The sequence below is a fragment of the Polyodon spathula genome, chromosome 25, assembly GCF_017654505.1.
Source record: "Polyodon spathula isolate WHYD16114869_AA chromosome 25, ASM1765450v1, whole genome shotgun sequence".
Lineage (NCBI taxonomy): Eukaryota > Metazoa > Chordata > Actinopteri > Acipenseriformes > Polyodontidae > Polyodon > Polyodon spathula.
In genome coordinates, this window is record NC_054558.1 from 5,681,822 (window position 1) to 5,703,852 (window position 22,031).

Consider the following 22,031-nt stretch of genomic DNA (forward strand, 5'->3'; position numbering starts at 1 on the left):
GGTAATCCAGTGTGTTGAAACAGACCCGATTAAGCGGCTGCGTCACGCACAGAGACGCGCGTAAACCCTCTTTAAAGCGGCGTGCGTTGCAGTGTGACGTCAGGGCGTCGTCCCGGGCCCGCCCCAGCCATGCGCGTTGGGCTTGTTGTTGGTTGATTGTTATGACTGGCCGAGGCCTCGGACTAAATTAGGAGAGCACCCCCGTCGTCGCCCCTGGACACCCGCCATGGAGGGCATGGATATGGACCTGGACCCGGAGCTTATGCAGAAATTCAGCTGCATGGGGACAACCGACAAGGACGTCCTCATCTCCGAGTTCCAGAGGCTGCTGGGTTTTCAGCTGAACCCGGCCGGTTGCGCCTTCTTCTTGGACATGACCAACTGGTGAGCCTGGGGATCTGGGGCCTGTAACGAAGGCAGGAGTGGGGACTGGGGCAGCCGAGCTGAAAATCTCTTATTTGAATCCTTTTAATGGTTTGCGATAGTCGTTGCATTTGATAGCAAACAATGAATGAAGTTTTGGCCCGGTGTGTTGTTGTCTTCCGAGATGGAGACCCGGTGTGTTCATGTTTGTTTGGAGGACACCTTGTGTATTTGCAGGCTGTGCCTCGAGTAATTTAGTTAAATGCAACAGAAGCAGTTGCAATGTAAGCGCGGGTTTGTTTTGTACTTATTGCCTGTTGATTACCGCATGGAAGCAGCGTGTGTAGCCTTACAGTTATTGAAGGTGTCTCTGTCGATATGGTGGAATCTGTAGACAGCTGGGTTCATGTATGGGTATATAACTGGAGACAGAACGAGCAAGCAAAACCCAATTGATTTAACAGAATCGGGGCTCAAAAATAACGAATTTGACAGCAAACTTCTGAATCCGAAGGTGTCGGATACTGTAAGAAAATCTCCAGTGTTTTTTGATGTGTGACAGTTCACGTCCCCTCACCGTATTCAAAACCGTGATAACGAAACGTCAAGATGAGGGGGAATGAAAGCAAACGTCTACAAATATATATAAAACAAATACAAATAAGCGTAACAACAACATCAAAAAAACATTTAAGAACGATTTTGCAAATAACCGCTTTATTTATGTATGTATGTATGTTATTGTTTATTTGGTTTAAAACATTACGTCTCAAAAAGTAAATACCTGTCTCAAATTTCTCAACTACGACATGGCGAATTGTAGGTGTAGGTCACATACTACCAAATCTCCATCGTATGGCTTGAGACTCCATCTTATTTGATGGAAGTGTTTGACTTGCCTATTTTTGGTACCCCTGGGCAATCGCACCTTAGTGGGACTCTAAATGAATTGGACTAAAGTCGTCCTATGTGTACGATGCTATTCTAAACGGATGTAATCCGTGTGCGTGATGTCAAAGTAGTGACTGATAAGGATGATGTCCGAGACTGTGTTGCTATGGGTTGGTACCAACTATCAGTATGTGTTTTTATTTATTGATTCATTTTCTAAATGACACGCTTGTAACTCGCAGTAGAGGTGTTGGAATTCCCCTCCGTTATGTCACCAGTCATCGCTCTTGTCTTGCGCATCGCCCTACCCTTTAGTGCTGTACAGGACAGTATGACTCGTTTTTACTGTTGTTTTTCTTGTAAGCTTCTGTGTTAACCACAAAACTACCCCAACTATTAACACCACGAGGGCACTGGTCTGTGACATGTTTAGGTATGTTTTGTTATTATTATCTTTGGTGGATGGTGATCTTTTTCAAATGTGTGCAGATTGCATCCACTAGTCCAGCCTTGCTTTGTATAAACTACAAAAACTGAAACATTTATACTGTCCTCTGTTAATAGTGCTTCAAAGATCCAACACATTCCTTTTTATATCTTTAAAAAATCTTTAGAGACCCCAACATTTGTTTTTAGTCCTGTTGGGATAAAATGAGTAGTAAGGTTATTAAGGCTTTTTAAAAATTATTATTATTATTATTAGTATTATTATTAGTATTATTATTAGTATTATTATTAGTATTGGAAGCTTGCAGCACATGGCAATATGGTAGACAGTCTGGGTTATGCAACATGCCAGCATCTTGTATTCTATTGCCCCGTGTAGGAACCTGTGTTGTTCCTGGCCCCCTTTCTGTGCTCATGTGTTTTTCTGTTTAACTAAGCAGGTGGTATTACAAGTCAAGACAGCTGTGCGACTGTGACACCACAACCAAGCACACTGTGTCATTTAGGGTGATGTGGCCAGGATGGGGGAAGGTAGTGTTAACGGAGGTATTGCATGCTCTTTGAGCTGTGTTCATTAGACTTACTGTGGGATGTAGTTACATGCCACTTTCAACTACCGAAGAAGCAAAACGGAGTGTGCAGAGTGACAAGCTGTGTACGTTTTTATAGACATGAGGGTTATCAGTTTGCAGGCAGTCCTGTTTGTTTATCAGGAACCTTCCCCCCCCCCTTGTTTTCCATGAACTGTTTTTTCTTGCCCTCCCCACCCTGAAAGAAGTGGGTTTATTTGGGTATTGTTGAAAACTTGTTGATAGGCAAGTGTGGATTAAGATACTGCATCCCTTTGGTCAAGTCATTCCACTGTAGAATACCCCACTCCTTTCCCAAAATGAGTTAGAGGTACAGGTTTTTTTTTCTTCCATAAAAGGTCTGTAATAAATATGGACAAAAGTGCAAAACTGCAGCAGTCAAGACAAATTCTAAACGGATGTGTAATGTAGACTGTTACTGTTGCTGTTCTCTATACTTCTCGAAGTATTGAGTTGTGTAAAGAAGTCTGTTTCTTGAGGACTCTCCTAACGTCTAGCTTTATTCTGTACAGCAGTTGGCTGCGTTACAGACTGTGGTCTGACCCGGAACGCATGTTTGTAAGGTCATTGATATTTCACTCTGCTTCAGTTACGATTTGGCTGTACTCTGATTTTTCAGTTATTGAGAGGGCAAAGTTGATCAGTCCTTATCCTAACTGGTTAATATATTTTCCCAACTAGAAAGGAATAATTAAATGTGGTGCAATAAGCGTTCACCGTTTTGCTCTTTATAATGTTGGTGGGGTGGGGAAGAACTTTGCACCTTGCTTGCTATGCTTTGTGTGGAACATTCTGGCTATCAACACATTGGAACAAATCCTAAATGGGGTTTTCTGTACTGCTGGGTGCAGGTGTAAGATGCAGCGTTTGGTTTTGTTCTTTTTGTGTGTGTCCTGCTTAACACGGTTACATTTTAATGTACAAAGTAGTAGATTTGAGGGGTCAGCTGATCAGCTCTGTGAAATGTCTTCTCTAGATATGGTTTCATATATGTTTATAATGTGGTTCCTGACATACAGACTGCTGCTGCTTTCACCTGTTCCAGCATGTCACATCACCACAGCTATTGGCAAAGGGACTTCTGATCTAAAGTGACACCCGCAGTAGCAGTGTGTAAGACCGTGTTGGTGTGTGCACAGTATTTGTACGTTTATCTGTTTGTGTTCTTGTACAAAGAAAGCAGTTTATGCCCTTGCAGAGCGATATGCAACCCCAGGAATTCAGTCTGGACACAAGGCCCTTTTTAACTGAAAAAAGACAAACAAATGTACACTAACAGAGACCCCAGTGAACTCTATCCAAAATCCTGTCTCCACTTCTCTTCTCAGGAACCTACAAGCTGCCATAGGAGCGTACTATGACTTTGAGAGCCCGAACATCAATGCCCCGTCAATGTCATTTGTGGAGGACGTGACGATCGGAGAGGGGGAGTCTGTGCCCCCCGACACGCAATTCACAAAAACGTGGAGAATACAGAACACAGGTAGGACGCTGGGCTGCACGCGTCAGTGTTTTGTGTTTGTGGTCATGTGTCATGCGGACGAGGGTCACTTGACTGCATTTAAGCTCCAGCAGGTGTGTGTCCCGTCTGCTCTTTGGGATAGGAGAGGTTGCAGAGCTGTTCTGTTTCTGGAGGTGACACACAGCTCCTTACACAGAACCCTGACCACTGCTTCTCGTGCTGTTATTCTCTCAAGAGTCTACAGATGAACCTGCTTTTATATCATAACTGCCATGCAGGAATAATTCATGATATAAACCGGGTTTAACGTTGGCCTGTGACAGCACATTGAGTGCAAGGAAAGGGGGGGGGTGTGTGAAAACTAACAGTCAATTAACGAGCAGTGTTTTAATACTGTGCATTTAGTCGTTCTGTACATTTAAGCAAATGTACATTGTTTCTACAGGGTACGTGCGTTTTGTATCATTAACTGGAGGGAAACAGTTTGAGTCATTATCTAAATAAGGAATGAATTGTTGACTGATGAGCTGTCAATTAGGCGTCGCACTTGGTGTTTTTTTTTTGTGTGCATTTGTATAAGGCTGACTTAAAGAAAGCAAATTTGTTGACGTTGGTGTTTTGTAACTGAACTATATCCCGTTAACACAGCATTTGAAAATGTTGGTTTATCGGCCGAGATTATTATTGGTTGTTAGTTACGTTGGAAATTAATTCTATCCTGTGGTTACCTGGTAAAGCCCAGCCACGCAGCATTTGAAAGGCAGTAAGCGGGTTTGTGAGATTATATTAAGATCAAAGAACCTGTGGTGCATGATGAGTGCTTTTTAAAAAAATCACAATGGTAAAGGTGGTATGACCTCAAGCGAGGTGAAATGAAACGGGTTCATCTGCATCTTAAACCATAGTAAGTGTGTTTAGGGTTTTCACAAGCAGTTGTGGCCTAACCCAAGATCTACCTGACTTTTTTTTTTTCAGCTTAGACTTAAGTTTGAATTGCATGCTGGAATAATGTGCTTTGATAAACAGGGGTCCTAAAGTTAACCCCCACCTCGCTGTGTGTTTCAGGAGCAGAGTCCTGGCCCCCGGGGGTGTGTCTGAAGTATGTGGGCGGAGACCAGTTTGGCCATGTGAACATGGTAATGGTTCGCTCACTGGACCCGCAGGAAGTGTCTGAAGTCAGCGTGCAGATGCACAGCCCCACCGCGCCCGGCATGTACCAGGGCCAGTGGCGCATGTGCACAGCTACCGGATTCTTCTTTGGGGGTAAGGTTGACTCACCCCTCTCCTCACCCCTCCCTTCCATATTCTCTCACTCCCCTTTTTTATTCCAAAATCCTAGTTCTGTTGCTGTGTAATGTAGATATCTATTTTTTTTCTGTAGAAATATTCAAGTATGCATTGAACCTCTGTTCTATTTAAGATGTAGCGTCTTTAAATTAGACCACCAGATGGCAGCAGGTTTCTTGGTTGTATGCCTGAAGTCAGAGATTCATGGACCATTTGCAAGGTGTAGGGGGAAGGGGAAGGGGGGGAACCATTGTGGGTATACCTTGCAATTAAGTGCCACCACCTTTTTCACTCCAGTGGGATTGCTAATTTATTATTTATAAGTGTTTACATTTAAAATACATTTTGACTAGTTATCTAATGATTTTAGCTTTGGCTTTTAATTTTTTTGTTGTGTGTTTTTATTGATTATTTGTTTATCCTTTTGTTTTAAAAACAAAAAAAAATTGTACTGAAATGATCCTCGATAATCGCGTTTGATGGCTGTCTAAATCTGAAGGATCATAAGATGACTGATAGCGGATAATAGAACAGTGTATTGTGGTGCAGCCCTAGCCTTGTCCGTTTGCTCTTGTAACCGTGTCTCTGGCCTGTGTCGCTAGACGTGATCTGGGTGATCCTGGGTGTGGAGGTAGGAGGCCTCCTGGGTGTGACGCAGCAGCTGTCCTCCTTCCAGACGGAATTCAACACCCAGCCACACCGAAAGGTCGAGGGCAACTTCAACCCTTTCGCCTCGCCGCAGAAGAACAAGAACGCAGGGGAGGAAGACAACAGCCTCAAGGACCCTGGGGGCCCATGGGAGCCTGCCCCAGACCAAATCCAGGAAGATCAAAACGGACTGTCTCACAACTCTGTAAATATAGCACCAAACAGTCTCCAAAACAACTTATCACTAGTGACGTACAGTCAGGTATGTACAGAGCAGCGACAGCTGGGGGAGGTGGATCTGGTGCCCACCTCCGGTCTGGCCTCGCTGTAACTGCAGGCACTTTCTCTGTGTGTGTTGTTTTTTTTTTTTTTTTACCAGTTTGTAGTCGATTTTAGTTTACCCGTGTCTTGTCATATTCAAATTACTATGAAATAGATTGCACAAAACAAACATCACAGAAGTGCAGAGCATGCAAATCCTAATTTTGATTTAATCCTGGCCCAGTTCAAAGATGCTAAGCTGAAAAGGGTAAAGATGCTAGTTATCCACAGTTCTTAAAGTAGGTTTTAATGACATAGTATGTCTTGAGTGTGATGGCATACTTTAAAGGCTGTCCTTCATGAGATCTTCATTAACTATAAAGCAGTCCTGTACGAATGTGTGGTAGCACTAAAAGAAACTTTGTGGTCAGAGTTTTTAACGGTAGTCTTTCTCAGTGTCTCTTTTGTATTATTTTTTTTAATACATCTTCAAAAGATACCAAAGACTTTGTTTTTCATGTGTACTGTTGTTTTTCAATGGCTGTGTTATGCAGAGATTCATGTTCTGAAATAAAACTGTTCAGAGAATATAACTGTATTTATTTATGTTTGTTGAAAACTACAACAAGCTAGCGTTTTAGAAGCTCCAGATGGTCTAATGAACCTGTTGAGACTGAATCCTAGTCCCTTGGCTTTGTCCACAAAAATTGTTGCCTCCCTTGGGCTCTTGCCATTTAGGGTCGTACACTTTCCCCTCCAGCTCCTTCATATCGAACCACTGCTGTACTTCCTCCCACCTTTCAGCGCTAACCACACCCTACCTCCTTTCCCTTTTTTGCTCAGTTTTTAAAAAGCATTCAACGTGGGCGATTTTAAAAAGATAAGACTGGAAGATATCCAAAATATGCATTTGGTGTAACCAACCCAAAACACACAGAATCAATCTTCTGGGGCGGGGGAGGTCTTATCAGTGACGTAGAAGCGTTTTCTTCAGACAGGTCTGTAGAGCGGATATTTTGTAATTGATAGCCCACTGGGGTGGATGCCAGTTTGCTCATTAGCATGATGGCAATCGCTCCGCTTTGCCACTTATCAGACCTATTGAAATTGCTCAACACTGAAGCTCTGTTTGTCGTTGCTCAATGGAATGGGAACAAGCACTTTTTTTTTTTTTTTTTTTTTTTTTTTTTTTACATGTGTTTGGAAAGCGTTGCTGTTTTTCAACTTTTTACAAACCCTAATGCGGTGAAGCTTTGACGAAACCTTGGCTGTAGTTCTGATGCATTTGCCGTTATTCTTAAGATGCAAGTAGAAGGCTCATCTAACGAGTTTGAGCAAGATTAATGACATGTTTCCATATGTGCAGATTGCTTCACAACTAGGATTGCTGTGGGTTAGATGTAATGTAATGGCTCACTATGCTGGGTAGATCTAACTCTAACAATCTGAGTAGATTTCCAGTTTAGGGACAATTACCAGTCTTGGGAGTGTTTCCGCCTCACCCCTGCAGGGAGACAGGGTCTGTATGTAATCGGCATACACGAGAAGTGTCCTGCCCTGTATCAATATCCTCAGTTTCCACTGCAAGCATGCAGACCAGGTTGCAATGGGAAGGACCATACAGGTTCCAAGAGGTCGCTTTTGCATGAAGAATCTTTGAAGGTGTAGATAAAATGGGTCTGGTTTTATCAGGGTAATTACGAGAGCCACATGTTTAAACCCTGGACCAGCGTGTCTGGCATTGCATTGGATCAAAGAAACAGCAAAGAGCATGTGTGTGCCAGAACATGTCGATCACTTAATCTATGGCTTTACTCTAATTGGCTGGTTCCATAAAATGTTTTTTTTTATATATATTACTGTGTGCTGGGGTATCCTTGTGTGTGTGTGTATATATATATAATCTATGCCAGCCCCTGGATCTATAAGATAATGTGACCAGCCAGTATCTTGTTTTGTAATCCCTTACTGTGGCACATGAAGAAATCTTATTGTAACGTAGACCAAAGAAAAGGCTGGCATGTCCGGCATCCACTCGACCAGGGGTGGGATTGTTTGTTTTCTGGGAGTTTGGCAGCTCTCTGTGTTCTTTACTACCTGTGTAAAAACTCACCCTTTGTTTCTGTTTCTTTTCAGGGTATCCACGGTCCCTATCCTTTTGGACAGTCTTAAAACACAGGTAACGCCAAGAACAGACCCCATCGCCGGACAGCGGCACGGGATTAGCCGAGGGGGATCTTGGAAGTTTGTTACTGACGTTTTAGCGGGCCCCTCGTAGTGAAAACAAGACGACAAAAAAAACAAAATAAACGTTTTTTTTTTTTTTTTTTTTTTTTTTTAAATCCAGGTCAATACAACAACTCCAGCAGCAACAAACCAACCCAACGTATGCATGTGTGAATGCTGAATTTAAAGGAGCGCTGTATATCGTTTTAAAAGAGAAAATAAAAGAGACAAATGTTTTTAAAAAATGAAAAAGGAAGTTATTGTCACATGTATAATTTGAGAGAGAGAGATTGTGAGAGAGAGAAAAAAAAAGCCATTTAAAAATGATTTTGCCTATGGAGCGATTGTAGTTTTGAGCAGATGTGTTAATTGTATTGTATCTTGTTTCGTTCTGCTTTTCATTCAGTGATCGTGTATACTTTATGGGCAAGCTGTTGCGTGAATCTCTTTTTTTTCTTTGTTTAAGCGCAGTAGCTGATTTTGAATGAGTGGTATAAAATCTAGCTGCACTGCCTGCCCTCTCGCATGCATTATTTAATAGGACTGTGGGAAAATCATACATTTCACCAACATATACTGTTTGGTATTTTAAAAACATGGGCGATTTTTAAAAATGAATTGCAAACATGAAACAGGAACCCCCTATCTCCACTCTCCCATTAAATCATGCTTCTAAAAACCAAAGGGTACCTACCTGTTCTGCCAGCTGACAGAAATGCAAAGCCTAAATGCTTTAGGTGTCTGACATGAATAGCTGCTTTTTTTCCAGTAGTGCGCGCCATTGCATAAATTCATTACTCTTTCTGTTTTTTGGCTTTACCTACTGAAATAACATACGAGTAATATACTATATTAATCTACAAACACCCCCGTCGTTTTTAAACTGCATATCTGTGCGATCTGATTTGCATCCCTTTTTTAACTGATAAATACACTATTTTTTAGATTCTGAGCCTTACTGGTGCTTTCTTTTATCACCCTCTTGCGAATGGGAGTTTTGCATTGTCGCAGTTGAGGTATGTGAGTGCTGTACAGAATAAAAAGTTTTTTTTTGTGTGTAGCAGCAAGCCTTGTGACACTGTGTGCAGTGCAGAATTACCTTGGGGACACAAACCGAGGCTGCTAATGTAAGGTTAGCTTTTTTTAAAAAAAGAGTGGTCCTTCTAACAACACTACTTAGAGCACTAGTGGCTTTATACGTGTTCCATGATGGCTTGCGTGGCCCCTGGTCTGATTCAAGCCGTCCTCGTTGCACACTGTGCTGTGCCACCAAAATGCGTTCAATAAAAACACTGCAGCAAAGATTCTGTGTAAACGGGAGCGCTTTTTTTTCATTGTTTTTGTTTTTTTGAAATCCAGCATTGTGTGCAAGTGAAAGGCGCAGCAATGGAACCTGTGTGTGTTGGTTTTTTTTTTGGGGGGGGGGGGGAGTTGCACGGTTTCAGGTTTATAAAGGGTATCCACACTGAATTTCTAGGTACACTCTTAAGGTTCAAGGGCATGTGTTGGTAAGTGGAGACGTGTTCATAGGCTCAACTACACGTTTTTAAAGGCAAAGTGTTGAAGAGAAAAAAAAAAGCGCCCACTTTTGGTTGTTTTTAAGTGACCATAAAGCCATATTCAGCAGCTATGATCAGGTGTACAGTAACTCCTGTTTTTATTAAACGTTTATATTTTTCTCGTGCATCAAAAATGGTTGCACGGTACTAGAAGAGGCCGCGGTGAAGGAGTGTAACGGAGGCTGTGTTGAGGTTTGCAGGGACGATGGTGGGCTCGCTCGCTCACTAGTCACTGGATGGATCACCCTCAGGTGTGCCTCTCCGTTAACGCTTCTACAGCCTTGTAAACCACACTGGAAGAACTGACAAGAGCTGGCAGTTTTTCTTATTGTTAGGCCAATGCTGTCTTCTGTGTGCAGCTTCAGGTGGCATTCTGGTTCAAACGTGGCTCTATTTGGAACAAAGACTGACAGTTGTGTCAGTGGTGGTTTTGCTTCTAATTAAAAAAATTCGGCTCGGCTAAGACTGCCAAACTCATTTCATTTGGGAACTGAGATGAGCTGCAGCCCTAGGCTGACCGACTGACTGACTGTTTTGTTTCACAGACCCCAGCTGGGTAAGATTAGACGAAATCGATGTTGACTGTAAAAAGATTTTGTTTTTATTTGTATTCAGTGACTGAAGCTTTTGACACAATACAACACAAGCTCAACACGCAATCCATGCAAGGATCCGATACATTTACAAATCGGTAGAACCAATACAAAAGTTTTGAAAAGTACTGTTTGGTTCTGTACGCTGTTTTTACAGAGTTTGCATCTACCTGTTCATTTAAGAGTTCTGTTTCATGGTGGCTCAGTTGTCACTGCCTTTGGCTGGTAACTGAACAGAGTTTGAAGATCTTCAATGTAACAAGACACCCTGCACTGAAAATCGTACAGACTAACCTTTTCTGTTCTCTCAGCCGTCTGGTTTGAGCCTGGCATTGCAGTCAGCGTTTTTTTCCCATTTTAGCTGGGTCAGTGTTCGAAGCCAGATTTTAAATGGAACCACAGGTGCTACAAAACTGCAATAAAGAAAATCGTTCAACCTGAAATGTATTTTATATTTATTGAGGTGAAGAAAGTAGTGTAAGATGTCCTCATATTTCTTTAAGTCATTGTTTGCATATTTTTTAAATGCATGTCGGTTTAATGTTTTTTTTTTTTTGAAAACTAGAAGTTGTTTATTGCCAACAATCGCACAGTAATCCAGTTGTTCTTGTCGGTTTTACGTTGTTTAATCATGCTCTTCAGTCAGTTTTGCATTCTATTTATTTTTCATAACTTTTAAGCTTAACCACAAACCTACTCGTCCCCTAAAGTATACACTGTCCTGCCTTTTGTTTTATTGTACCATGTTCCTTGACCTTGGTTTGTATTTCCGTGCGAGTGTTTTTCTGTGTTGGGGTGAGTGTATATTGAGCAGGGTGGCATGATGGGTGAGTCCTGAAGTCTGAGTAGAGTCCTATGATAGCACATTTAAAAAAAAATATAAACAAATGTAAAAAATAAATAAATGAAAGTTTTTTTTTTTCCTTTATGTATAAATGAACATTTATATGATTAAATTAACACTGAAAAATATATAATAAACGTGGAGTTTCGAGTTTTATTTCTTTATTCATGTCTCTGTGCTTTTTTTTTTTCATTGTATGTTATAGTGAGCTTTGCTGGTGTAAGCTGTTATGAATACCAGTTTTTTCTTTCTATTTTTTTTTTTTTTTGTACTGTAGTAATTGTCTTTACTTGTCTCTTAACTAGCGTTCTGTGAAATGCACTGCTGGTTGTGGTCTGCTGTCTGAATGGCCAGTCAATGATTTCCAGTAGGTCTAGGTTAGTGCACAGTTCTTAAGATGACTAAGAAGGTGTTGTACTCTGCATTTTGAAACCGTTTTGTTTTCTGATAAAGCCACCTGTTATCTTGTAACTATTTTATTTTGATTATTATTGCCCACTTATGACGTGAATTGTCCAAGTCACTCCCAGCCAGTCCTCTTTGTGCTGCCAAATGCATAGCCGGTGACTTGATTAATGTCCAATAGTAAAGAAATAACGGGGGTAACACCCTGCTTGCGCTGGAATGATAGATCAAACACCCTGCTGCTGCATATAAATGTATTGCTTATTTGCCTCTACCTGTAAGAACAGCATATCGCTTCTGTCTGCCAACAGCAGTGCAAGTCTTGAGCTTTTTTCAGACAGTCAGTTTGATTTAGTACAATATCCAAGTGTTGTCAAGCCGATGACCTCATTATACAGTGACATGGATTGATTTAGTTAGAGGTTTTCTGCTCTTGATGTGCATCTGGTATTGTAGTTTTCAACTAGGTGCTCTGAGCTTTGGTAAAAGTTTATTTGCTGCTGACACTTTGAAATGGCTTCTCCATCTCTGATGGCTTTCTATTAGTTTTGTTCACTCCAGAAAGCAGCCCTGCAAGAGTTGTTCACCGGTCTGCTGTTTCTTATGAGGTCCCTCGTTTGTGGGTACAGAAAGATCCCCAATCCCAGCTGCGTTTCTTTGTTACTCGTCTCAGTTTTCCTGTAATCTGTTTTAGTGGATCGCATTCTCTATATTTTGACATTTCCATAACCTCTTTGGAATTGGGGGGGGGGCAGATTTACGTGGCTTTTGATCCAGTGAAACTGTTATTCTACATTCTGGAACAAATATTTCACTTTGCACTGGGGAGGGGTGGTTGTATTTCGTTTTCAGTTATTATTTTTTTTCTTTTCATGAGCCCAGATAAACAGCTGAGTCGTGGATTTCATAACTTGGGAGAGGATTAGTCAGGTAAGCATTTTGAAATGCTGGATAGTAATTGGGACACCAGGGTTAACTGTCTCTATCTTTTGGAAGATGCTCCGAGATCCCTAACATCCAGTAGACAGGGCCTTGATGTTTTGATGTGATTTTTAATGTGCCTCGTCAGAAGTACTAACCAGAGCTAATCTTACTCGGCTTCTGAAAGCTGACAAGATCAAACACCAAAGTGGCTGCAGGCTTCGTTGCATTTTCAACAGAATGGGATTTGATAGCAATTGCTTCTAAGTGATTGGTTTGATTTTTGTATTCGGAGTAAGGTCCGCTCCTGACAAGACCCTCTTCATTATTTCTGTGCACCTTAAGCAGCAGCGAGTTTAGGATTCAGATTTAAAGTTACGGAGGAGTGAAACTGACTGGTTAGAAATGGGAGAAGGTAAGCATCATTTAGAAATTCCTTTAGTTTTCCGTGTATAGAAATGTAAGTGATAATGTGGTGTGTCTTGATCCACTAGACTTAAACACCCCAGCGTATCTAAATGTCTAGCAGCACTTCAAGCAGACGTTTCTCTGTGAAAACGGGTGCCTGTGCGAATGGCTCGTCCCTCCGTGCAGCTCCTGGGTGTTCCTGGAATCGAAAGGTTTGCAGAAAGCACAGACGGATTGTGCTGCGTCAAGACCGTTGCAATATGCAAAGAAGTTTGACAGGCAACTGATATGCTACACTAGACCCAATCACTTTTAAAAGTATGCTTTGTGTGCACGTATTAAACTTTTACTTTGGTGCAAAGTCTTGCAGAACCGGACCTGATTGTAGCTTTTAAAAAAATATTTGGATTGATAAGAGCACCTTTTGTTATGCAAATAATTCTAAGCATGCACTGCTTTGCATACTGTACTATATGATCAACACAAGACAAAACCATTCTTTACCATTACACCAATTTAAACACCTTGTCAAATCAGTGCCACTCTGGCTTCCCACAGTGCCATTTTCGTAAGGGTTTCAGGAGCAGGAATAAGGGTTTGGTTGGGGGCCTGTATGCCATGGAACAATCACCATACATACATACACTGTTTCCAAGCTATATTGCACGTACATGAGAAGACAAAAACAGCATGTCGAGCATAAAAGGGAAATGTGTAACTAGACAAGCATGCAATACCAGCACAACTTAAACTACTGTATACATACCTGTGAACTGAAGCTTTCAGTATAGGGGCATTTAGATAGGTCAGCCTTGCGCCCATGGTTCCAGCTTCCTCAGTGTGAGGTCATACCACTGTCAGTCTTCTATAGCAACATAATTTGCATTATGTGTGTGTGTATATAGATGGATAGATATCTAACACACTTCACAACTTCTGATGAACAGACCCAGGAGAGTTTATTGAAATCAAACCATGTATTTATTGATGTAAAGAACAACAATACATGCGAACAGAGTCTGACACTAATGTAGTAAACAAACCTTGCATTCTCTCAGGAATGTTAATGGATTTTAGGTGATTAAATTAATAGTGGAACTAAGATTTAAAACTTATATTTTCGTGTACAGTAACTGTAGAAGTAATGACATCAAACCTGTTGAGGTAATAAATCTTTCAGCTGTCATAATCTCACAGCTAATGTACACAACTCTTAATCCCCTGAGTCACTGCAGCACACAGTTTCAGGGCATCCTTAAACTGCATGTGAAAAAAGAAAAGAGAACTCATTTCCAGCTGACCGATCTCAAAGAGAAATTTAAGGCTGCTGTTAAACGATTTGCATAATTCTATATTCCATTTCTGCAGCTGCATGAACAGGTATTGCTTGTTATTAAAAAGCATCCCGTATCACTTCGGGAAAACCAAGACTAATAACACAGACTCTAATTGCTGGGGATACAATTATGACTCTTAGGGGCTGATCATGCCTGTCTGTGTCGCACTCCATGTGGTCGACATAACCGCATTCAACCAAACTTCTCATGCACTAGACATCAAAAGGTGATTTTTTTACCTGATCTTAGGCTCAGTACTATGAATGTGTTTGAACACTACTCTTGGATGACTACCTTGAGCACAGCTGTGATGAGAAAGCTGCAGGGAAGTCTGCTCCAGCTCTTGTGAAACATCAGTCATTTATTTTTTTGAAGGAAGCACCTACCCACCAAACATCTGTAATTCATAATTGACCTCCATGTCTGCCTGGTATTCTACTAGGTTAAAGAGCATTCTTAAAGTCCTGTCTTTTCAGAAAGGGTTCTTTAGGGTCAAAGCATGGTACCGACTGCAAAGTGTCTCAGTCAATAGGTGAAGTAGTTTGTGGATTTAATGACAGGGAAGATGTTTCTTTAACCTGGTAGAGTATCAAGTTTTAAACTGAAACACGTTCTCTACAACATGGTTCTTTCAAAACTGCACATTTTGAGACTTTTATGTGCTGTACCATACTTTATATACTGGCACATGTCACTGCTGTGCATTTTACTTACTGGCTGAAAGCATGTCGGCCAGTAACAGCTGGCCGTCTGGCAAGACGTGCAATCGGATTTCCTCAACCTGTCGCAGGTCGAAATGAAAATGCATGTTTACAATAACATGTGCTTTCACAACTGAACATCTGAGACCAATATCGCAAAGAGAAAGGCACAAGTTAAAGAGTTATGAAATAATTGTTAGACACAAGCTGTGTGTCGATAAATGTCCCATATTGGAAAGGGATTAATTGATTGGCGATCCCGAATCCATATGGAATTCTTCAGCTCTCTTGGGAATCGGGTCTGGTGGTGGGAATCTTTCCCGGTTGCCGCAGCAACTGCCGGTTTATTTGCGAAGGGTTTTCAGTTTAAACAGGCCTCGGGGCGAGGCTGCAACACAGTGAGGCAAGCGGCCAAAACCTACAGCCCTAGGGCCAGGTGAGCAGCTCCGTGAACGCTGGGAACAGAGCCCTTCACCTCTGGCTGTTTACCTTGTGTGTGAACTTGACCTTTACTGCATCGGTTCTGTTTGCTAATAGCATGTTCTTCCATTAAAACAAAATCTAGAATTACTGTATATGTGTGTGGAGAGAGAGAGAGAAACACAGAATAGATGTTTTGGGTGTTGGTGGGTCCCAGTGTGGAAATACAAATATTTACTGAAATCTGTGTGTGTGTGTTATATTAAAAATATACTATAGGGTGACCCTGAGGCTGATGGAATGTCTTTGTATCAGATGGAAAAGACGTCAGATGAACATTCGCTATACTGTTACATTATTCTCCTTTAACTGTGTATACTGTTCCCTCTGTATTTAACATACACATCAAAAATAGTGAAATATTAAAAGCAATGAATTAGTGAGGGGCCCATGCACAGTAAAATGTAGGACTTATAACTTTACCACCGTCATGGGCGAACCTGTGAATTATTGAATTCAGAACCAGAGACAGCACTACTATAAACAAAACATATATAAAATCTGTCTATAGTATAGGGTGGTTTCTATGATACAGGCTGGTTTCACCCACTCGAGAGGACGACAAAACAACGTAATGTTCCAGGACTTATATACAACAACTCTGGCCTAGTGCTAAGATCAGAGGGATGGGTACTCAAGTACTGTACACCGTCTCTCCCCCTAAGGAATGCACTTTCACTGCCCTGTTTGAAAACATTTGCTTCGGCGAAAACAAACTAATTGCCCCTCTCTAAGACAGTTGAAAAGGGTTTGATGATCTGAAAATGTTTTGATTTATGAAAATGGACAAAATGTTTTGTGAATGGGGCCTGTAGTCCCAAAAGCTTGTGCGCACATTGTTGCAATAAAAAGTTTTATCTCTTTTCTGGTGTTAATCAACTGTAATCCCATGGTGCCTTTGGCAGTAACAAAACTGATCTACAGAAGTGCAGACACTCTTAGAATTAGATGCTTGAACCTAGAACCTAACGATACCTGCCAGCTTATACGCGGTTTGACTTTCTACCTCGCTAATGACCCTGTGTGCAGCAGCAGGCTGATCCCACATGGCTTTCGCTATTTACATTTCTTCTCACACTGGATTGCTATTTCCAAGTTATTGTTTTAATAGAACCTCTTCCAATGTTAGATATGTAACAAATTAATGCACTTCTGAAAACTGTCACCAGTTTTCTGATGCAAAGCCCGTCTCAACAGTTAATCATTAAACGGTTTTTGATAATGTGATTTGTATTTTTCTGTTAATCTGCGATCTTTTGTGCATTTTCATTTGCAAGTGAACTGTGACATTAGGGCCTTATCAAGCACCATGTTCTGCAATTTTCAATACTAACTTTGTGTACTGTTTTAATTCTTGAAACTTTTTAATCTTTTGCTAAATTGCATTGCCTTTTAAATTTTACGCAGTTCTGTGCAAGGATGACATTTTGATTTCAATTTGCTGTTGGGTCGTTAATGGGGAATTTTTCAGACTGCTACAATACGTACCGGATTTAAAAGTATGTTCTGTATTACAGTCCACTTGTCGTCTCTTTTGGCAAGTGATATTTTCATAATTGTATTGTTCTGAATTAAAGTACTACTTCTGTTGAAAATCTAGTACTGTGCCAATAAAGTACATCTAAATGGAAGCCTGCTTATTTTAAAACACAGTCCTTTCAGATATGTATTTTTGACTTTGTATCTTGTGTTTCCTGAAAAACGGACAGGGGTTGGAACGGGCTAAAAAAGGAAATAATCAGATATGTGTCGCATGCGTTTAACCATCGCAGAAGTCACATTTTTATAGGGTTGGATATGTGAGCGCTGACTGTATATATTTATATTTAATTAAAGTCCAGACCAGTATTTCATAACCCATGATTACTGGGTGCCACCTCTGGTGTGTCCCGACATTGATCACAACTGATGAAAATAGAGGCGCAACACCATAACAATAGATCGTAGATCAAATATCCATACTTTATTCTTTTATTATTGAAAAAGAACAAAGTTAAAAACAGCAACGTTTCAGCCAGAGTGAATAGACACAGCGCTCGCCATTTATACACATTGACACTCAAATACATTATTAACATTTATAAAGAAAGAAAGACTATCGCGTCCCCTGCGCCGCATGGAGTGTGGGGTGAGTAATCAGACAGGAGCTTGCAGGTTCGAATCCCGGCTGTGCAGAGTTGCTGATCTTTGCTGGGGGTCCACAGGGAAAGCTGTGTTGTGTTCCTCTACCCATACTGGCTGTGCTCCAGCTATTGAAAGCAGCGAGGATATAACAGCACTGCCACTGTAGCTGGGGGAGGAGTGAAAGCACAGCGCTCCTGTGAAACAATTCTAGAACACCGCGGTTCAGCAGCCCCAGACTGTACAGGACTTTAGATGTGCTTGGATCCAGCTCTTCACACCATTGTGATTTTCCGCTGGAGTGCCGTGACACTGTCAAGAACACTGTGTTCCCGGGTCACTCCAACATCCCCTCAGCAGCACAGGGGAAGGAGTGGCATTGCTGTACTGTCAGGGGGTCTCTATGTAACCCCTTGAAGGCTGCAGCCCTGAAGGCACTCCTCTGCTTAGTTTTTTTTTGTATGGATTTATATGTGGTACCCGTGACTTGCATGTGAAGGCTGATGAAGGTTGCATGAGCAACTGGAATATCTGTTTTACACAGACACAGATAAACCTGTTTGTCATTTATCTGTGGGTTTGCAATCAAACAATGAGCAAGTCTTGAATCTGATGCACTATCTGAAACTTTAAGAGCAAAAAACTAAACCGCTAATGGACCGTGAAATTCTGTGTTTGCTGTATTATTATTATTATTATTATTATTATTATTATTATTATTATTATATTTATTTGGCAGACACCTTTTATCCAAGGCAACATAGAGGTGCTACAGGGCAAAATCAATACTTTAAATACAATTCTACTGCTAAAATACAATCTGAAATAAGATGCAACAAGGATTACAACCATTTATATCTACAATCCCATTATCGTAGTGCAAGGATAGTGCATCAGCGGAGGATCCAGTAAGGTGGTTCTTCGGTCAGGGGAACACAGCATCTAGGAGGGGTAGATGCTTCTATGCATTTGCTGCTTGTCTTCATGAATTGATATAGGGTGGTATTAGTTATATAGTAAATAACTACTATAGGAATTGTAATAAGTGCTGTGATACTATACTGAAGAACAAAAGTTCGGGTCATATCAAATATCTCTCGTAGGTACACTGGTACTTGCACCAAAGCTTCTAAAACATCTTAGGAAAGAAAACGACAGAACCAGATTCTTCTCAATGGTCTACATTTAAGAATCATGCAACCAACTGGTTTCAGACACTGCTGCACAGCCTCTGCTTGGTCAAAGAAACCTTTCAAGAGAACGCATTCATTTTATATACAGCTGCATCGCTCTTTATTACAGTAAATTCATCTTTAACAAAAATACAGGCGATTGTATACCTACATGGGTCTTTGTGTAACTAGCTTTTGCTGTGAATCCAGGTCTGTGGTCTGTTTCAGGGTTTCTTTAAATATTATTATCCATCATTGTTTGTTCTGCGTGTTATATTCATTCCCACTGAAGAAAGGCAAACAGCAGAAATAACAAGCCATGCCCTGTAATTTTACTACCTGATGCAGGTAGTAAAGACATTCGCCAGTTTCTTTATTTGAGGATAGCAACCGGGATACTCAATAATACACACGCAGAGGAGAGATTCGGACCACTTCAGTAGGGGCTAGAGGTATGAGGTACTAGCAGGCTGTCACGGACTGCCGGTGGGTGACCCCAGATCCGGAAGTATAGACAGAGGCGCAGCACTGCGGGTCAAGCGCTGGGCGCGTATTTATTAAATAACTCAAATAAACAGAAACAAAGACACAAAACAAAAGGCACGCCGGCCAAAGCAAACAGACGTGCACAGACAAAACAAGTACAGTGCTAGTTTTGATCCAGCACGTGTAGCAATGGTTTACTGTCATGCTAGCTGGCTCCCTGGCTCCCTGGCTCCCTGGCTCTCTCGCTCCTCTCACCCCTTATGACTGGCTCACGTGCTTTTTATATACGTGGCCATCTCCAAATTAGTACTCACTTCATCAATTTGGAGATGGTCACAATGGTCAGAGGGATGGCGATTTAACCCCATCCACGCTGCCAAACAATAATAAAACACAATGCAATACATTTAAACACGGGGGCGTGCGCACCCCGTAACATCAAAATCGTTTTTTAGAGCATTTTACAGCAACATGGATTACACCTGGATTGCATTCTGCCATTCTTTTGAAGGAGGGACTCCAGGATAACCAAGGAAAGGTCCAGGGTGATTCCCCAGTGCTTGGAAATTGTAAAATGTTCTATAATAAAATCCAGCCGTGGCTTAAAACAAAGCAGTTAGATGTTACTTTCTGTATAATGGTTGGTGACAAACGTCTCTCAAAGAGCAAGAAAGGGGTACTGTGGTGGCTGAATACATTTTATAAAATAAAAGGATTCTTCAACTTGCTGAAAATGAATGCATAAGGAATGTACTTGGAATCCAAAACTTCTTCGGCATTAAAGATTTTTGCAAAAAGAATCCCGTAGAGTTTGTAGTGATGGTTGCTTTTACAGTGTTGACAGTATATTACTGTACAGCATTGTAACATAGAAATGACCATTAGCCTTCCTTAAAAAGAATCAGAGAGTCCTTTGGTTAAGCAGGGATCATTATGTACCTTTCATTTAAGATAAAAACAAGCGTTTCCAAGGAAACAGATTGAAGTCTTTCTTTTTTTTTCTTATTTGAACAAGAGTAAAAGCCCTTTGAGAATAAAAAGCGATTGTTTAGGGATTTACTGAGAGGGGTAGGGAGGTTGGGAACAAAGACCCAGGTTCCCCATCATGGGGTTTGGAGTTTGGGTTTTAGATGGAAAAGTAATGCATTGTGGCAACCTGACCACAGCGAGCTGAATAGTGATGCTCACTGCCTGCTGTCCTGCCATGGAGAAAGCAAAATGAAACCATTACTGTGTTTAAAAAAACACGCCAGGACCAGAGGCGACTTTTCCCATGTCCCTGGTTGTTCTAAACTTAATGCGCCTTACCCAAGAAGAACAACAAATAAGACTTCTAGTCTTCACAGAAAACTGTGATTCTATTAGGAATAGGGCTGCTGTTTCCCGTTCATTTCGCCTGGTTTGAGGCTGCTGTCGGACTGACAGACCTGGAGACTGCAGATCTGGATTTCTTGAAGTTGTTGATGCTGAATGAACACAAAGACTCGCCCAAATCAAATAAGGCAGCTTTTGGCTTCGAATGATTTCTCAGCATCAGTTGTTAAACGCTTTGTTCTTTAACTGCGATTGCTGCTCAAAAGGATATTCTTTGAGATGCCGACACCCAGTTCTGTTGCCATGACGCTATTCAAGTAATAACTGTCAGTCCTGAATCCTTGGTGCGATGACATTTCATTTCAAGATGGAACCACTTTATTTTTAAGAAAGACAACACTTACTTTTACATAACCATTACATAATCATTTAAGCTTCAATTATTTACTGGTTCCCAAGAACTGGGTCCTCCTTTTCTGTTATTATTAATCTTACCAAATGTCAACACAGTGTCAAATATAGGAGTTTTCCTCAGAAGTTATCTTCAATTCAGTTTTTGATACCTATCCATGATCTGTTTGTCGATGACGCATGGGAAAGACACCTCAAGAGGTCTGTTTTAGTGTCAGGATCTTGGAAGATGTTTTGAGGTATGGGTGTTGCTAGTTCTTATCATCCTCTGAAAGACAAGCTGGTCTGATGAGGCCACATCCGCAAGGTAAACATATATTGACTGAACCTTTCCAGTCCTTTTCTTAGAGCTGATTGTTAACATGCGCCGTCAGAAATCACTCCTAGGTCCCAGTCTGAGGTAGCGTAGAAATATACAGAAAAAAAAAAAGTCCTGTTCTCATGTATACTCAATAAAGGACTTCCTTTTTGAATTGCATGACTTAATTTTGACAAAAATAATTCAGGACTGAAAGGGTTAAGTAGCGCCCGTTTTTAATTTGTTTGCATCAATGCTGTTTGTCGCTTGTTTTTTATTGATCCCAGTGGATTAATAGAGTTAACGAGCGGCGGTATTTACACCCGCCAAGCCTTAGATCATTAAAATAGACCCGGGTATGTTTTCTTGCTAAAGAACCATGGCATCAGATCTGGGCTCAATTACAATTGTAATTTGGAATTAATATCCATTACAATATAACACTGCTGCTGTAATTATAACTGACCCCCAGGTCTGCTTGGCATCGAAATTATCTATGAAACATGTTTCTGTTTTAAAATGAAACATCAGAGGAATAACATTGAGGGTACAGCTTCAATGTACCATCCAAACAACTGTATCTTCAAATAAGCACCCCTGAATCCTGCTAAACAGTGATGAAGCCCAAACATTTGTCTGCTTGTCTTAGTTTCAATAAAAAGATTAGTGACACATAAGCTTATTCCATTTACCCACATGGTAAAGTTTAGCTAAGGGCTTTATAGCTGTAAAGAATTATGTATTAAACAAACAGCTACATGTCATTTCTAACGTATGTTGTATTTATTTTTCACGGTGTTGCACCA

The 22,031-nt window shown here is 41.0% G+C and overlaps 1 protein-coding gene across 2 annotated transcripts; it reads left to right on the forward strand.

The window, feature by feature from the left end:
- The first annotated feature begins 58 nt into the window (after positions 1-58).
- On the forward strand, positions 59-11,207 carry LOC121300083 (protein ILRUN). Of its 2 annotated transcripts, XM_041228477.1 has the most exons (6): positions 72-384; positions 3,620-3,774; positions 4,819-5,016; positions 5,643-5,950; positions 8,086-8,128; positions 8,297-11,207. In XM_041228477.1, exons 1-5 carry the CDS (start codon positions 227-229, stop codon positions 8,119-8,121), a joined length of 855 nt encoding a protein of 284 aa, XP_041084411.1. In that variant the 5' UTR covers positions 72-226; the 3' UTR covers positions 8,122-8,128; positions 8,297-11,207. The 2 variants fall into 2 exon arrangements, with proteins under 2 accessions (XP_041084410.1, XP_041084411.1); XM_041228476.1 differs by lacking the exons at positions 8,086-8,128; positions 8,297-11,207 and having other exon boundaries at positions 59-384; positions 5,643-6,537.
- Positions 11,208-22,031: the final 10,824 nt, after the last annotated feature.